The 3630-nt window shown below is 33.9% G+C and overlaps 1 protein-coding gene across 1 annotated transcript; it reads right to left on the reverse strand.

Annotated features, from left to right (window-relative positions):
* Positions 1-252: 252 nt before the first annotated feature.
* Positions 253-2899, reverse strand: LOC119643395 (choline O-acetyltransferase-like; the record flags this gene model as incomplete). The annotated part of the gene is made up of 7 exons (XM_038042745.1): positions 253-682; positions 1036-1236; positions 1320-1418; positions 1502-1559; positions 1628-1750; positions 1830-2636; positions 2697-2899. Coding segments are annotated over 7 exons (1689 nt in total), but the record flags the coding sequence as incomplete, so codon positions are not given.
* Positions 2900-3630: the final 731 nt, after the last annotated feature.

Below are 3630 nucleotides of genomic sequence, written 5' to 3' on the forward strand. Positions count from 1 at the left end.
GGATCTTACAACTAGGGGCGATAACATGTCATTTTTTTAAACATTTATAATTGTTTCGCTAATGATTAATGGATTTTGAATTTTTTTTTTTTTTTTTTTTTTTTTTTTTTTTTAAATTCATAAATTAATATAGCGTATATTTATATAGTCTAATGTACTAATTATTTATATTCAGAGTATATATATGTATGTATATGTATGTATATATTTTCTTTTGTGTGTTAAACATTTTTCTAAAATTGTTTACATTATTTTTGTTTTTTTTTTGTTTTTTAAACTTTGAACAACTATATATAACATATATGTTTTTCAATAAATTTCTCTAAAACATTTCGTTTTGGTTTCATGTTTTTGCTTTGTAAGGTACATTAAATGATATGTATAGATATATATATATATATGTATATATATTGCACTTGTGTACGTATGTATAGTGTACATAAACGTCTTTTAGTATATTAATTTCTAATCGTATAACATTTAATTAATTCTCTAATAAATCTTTCATGACATCTAATGAATCTTGCAATGATTTGGCATAGCTTGAAGCACTCGTTTCACCGCAAGCCAAAAAGGCGGATACGCAGAATACAATCTGATCGGGATGGGGATTATAGGAGCAGCCATAACCCCGTGGCGTTACAGGACCATAACCCATGAAACTATCAGTGCTGCAAGCCACCTAAAAAATACAACAACAAAAAAAACGAAAAAAAGAGCTTTGTTTTTATTATATATCAAACAAAGTATAATTAAACACTTACTCATCTCTTGATTAGGTGCTTGAAATATCGCTCAGTGCATGTTTTCAGAATGGTGCTTTTTTTTTTTTTTTTTTTAGCAATAAAGCTAAGTAGTTTTGATATTAAATACGCACAAAAAAAAAAAAAAAAAAAAGAAAAAGAAAAAGTGCAAGATAGACTGGAAAGAGTGCTTTTTGTGATCGAAAAAAACAAGAAAAACTACATGCGTTGTAGTGCTTATGAAGGTTGGCTTCAGTGAATGAGCGAAGCAATCTAAATGTCTAAAAGTCACCTGGCTAGTTGACAGCAAGAAACATTGCGATATTTTGTATGATTCATCTGTGAAAAGTTCATGCAATTGTCCAGTAACTTCGCGACTAGCTTCTCGCAATCCTAGCAATGGTATATCTATACCATTACCCAAAATATTTTGAACCATAACCTCAGTTTGCCGAGCCACCGCACAACGGAAGAGTTCACGTATTCGATCTTTCTGCTTAAACGCAAAACACATTCATTTTTGTATTGAAACTAAAAAAAAAAAAAAAAAAAAAAAAAAAACAAACAATTTTGTACCTGATTCGATTCAGTGTAATTGGCATCTTTGTTCTGACATAATGCTTTAGCCCATTCTAGAGCTTCGGTGCTAGCACTGCGTATGCAATCCACACGACCCTTGAGGATAAAGTAAAAAAAAAAAAAAAAACGCAAAGTAAATCTTTGAAATATGTGTGTTCGAGATATTTTCAAAAAACTACCAAAAGGAATCGCCGAGTCGATGCACTCTCATAAGTGGTCACTAAATAACCATATAATCTGAGAAAAAAAATTTTTTTTTTAAAGTTATTTCTTTTCGCTTAAAGAGAATTTAAATTATATAATACCTAAAATAGGCCAATTGCAACGATAGTTGTATATAAGCGTCGGGACTAACTTGGCAACCCTTAATGAAATTTTTTCCATAGCCCTTGTATCGGTAAACATGGAAGTCCAAATTACTAATAGCTCTACAGGAAAAGAAAAAAAGAAATCGATGTATTTTGGAAATTCTCTGTCGCTATTAATGAGACAAGTTCATTTTCATACTTATCAACTGAAACGGCAGCTTGAGTGAAACGCATTTGTATATCCATAGTTAAATCCCATTCTAAACGTTCAGGTGGTGGTAAATGATGTTGAGGTACGCCGTTGCCATCCGTGGGATTATCTAAAATTTTCTTATAGATTTTCTCCAATAGTTGAACGACAGCAATTCCCTCGGATGTCGAATGTTCATAGCAGAGGCCCCAAGTTCCGTCGGTGCATACGATGATTTGCATAGTTTTGTCAAACCAACGATTACCGGTATTGTATTCACTGCCACCGCCATGTATCATTTGATGAGCCATATTAGTCTCATCACGTTGACCTGCATAATGTACTGATGGTGTAGCACCGGGAAAATTGCGCGCATTAAAATCTAATGGCAATGGCTCATCTAAGCACAAAACAATTAACGCTGTCTCTAACAGTTCGATATTGCGTTGATTGCGCTCGCTCAATAAAATAGTGGTACGATCCTGCGCCCATTGTGAACGTGGCTCGGCGGTTAGCAAGCCTAGAGGTGGCGGTTTTGTGGATAAACATGGAGCATCACTGAGTATATATAAAATCTGTGATGCCATTTCGCTTTCCGATAATTTGCCGCGATCGCGACCCTTCAAGATCACGCAATACATTTGATTGCGGCAAAAAACAATGACATATTGTTCTTCGCTGACATGCTGCGGCAAGTATTGGGAATCACGTTCTACACCAGGACGTCGGCACGAGCCCAACAAACGATAATATTGAGCCATGCATAATGGTTGATTCTTTTCCCGTGACGTTGCACGCTCTTGCGGAAGTTTACCGCTGCAATGGAATTATTAGTTGCATTAAAGAGCAAAATGAAAGTATATTTGATTTTTTTACCTATCAAGCAACTCTTTATGAAGCATAATACCATCAAGCAATTGTGCTGAAAATCTTGCCACATCGTGTACTGTGGTGAACTGTCGTGGTGGAAAAGCCATTCCTGGATTTGAATTAATTGGCAGAGCTAAACGTACATCCATATACATGTCATTCAACCAATAATAATAAGCCTGGCAAGTGCAAAAAAAAAGCAAAGTAAGAATTGGTTTCCATTAACCTAATACACGCGCCATCCCATTAACTTTCTATTATTCAAATGCTTACTGAAATCTTTTATGTTAATTTGTCATCTATTACTTATCTCATATCGTCTCGTTTTCGAGAATGGAAACGGATTGAAGTTTTTTTTCCTGTTTTCAATGCACGGATAGTAGATGAGTATTTTCTTATTCGTTAATATTTTATGATGAAAATTGATTACAAATATTTGCGATATATATTTCATCAGTGTGAATTACGTATGTCAATTTTTCGAAGACCATCCTATATAAAAATTCTTCCTATCGCAATAAACATATAATTTTTGTTCTTTTATGGACTCTCTATGGGGTGGTGTGTTCAATAGTGCCCGCCAACGTTTTAACTTGTTAAGCGTATGCATGTATGTGTTGTTCATACGGTATATATGAAATCAAATATTGCTCCTCTACTGTTTTATGCCATAATAGAATTATTGTATTTTTTTAACAATATTTCCATTTAAACATTTTAATTTTGTTATTGAAGTGCAAAAAAGTGCAAACACTTGAAGAAATATTTATGATTTAACACATCATCTACTTATATATAATGTAATGTTAGTGAAATAAATTTAAGACGCGGCGATGGTCATAGCATCGAGATGAGTAGTGCATTCAGTGGTATCAGGAGTACCCGTAGTAATCGGAGTAGCCAGTGTTGTGCTGAAAGGGGGAACTGTTCCCGTCGAGGT

This window comes from Glossina fuscipes, unplaced genomic scaffold, assembly GCF_014805625.2.
Source record: "Glossina fuscipes isolate IAEA_lab_2018 unplaced genomic scaffold, Yale_Gfus_2 60667, whole genome shotgun sequence".
NCBI classification, from domain to species: Eukaryota; Metazoa; Arthropoda; class Insecta; order Diptera; family Glossinidae; genus Glossina; species Glossina fuscipes.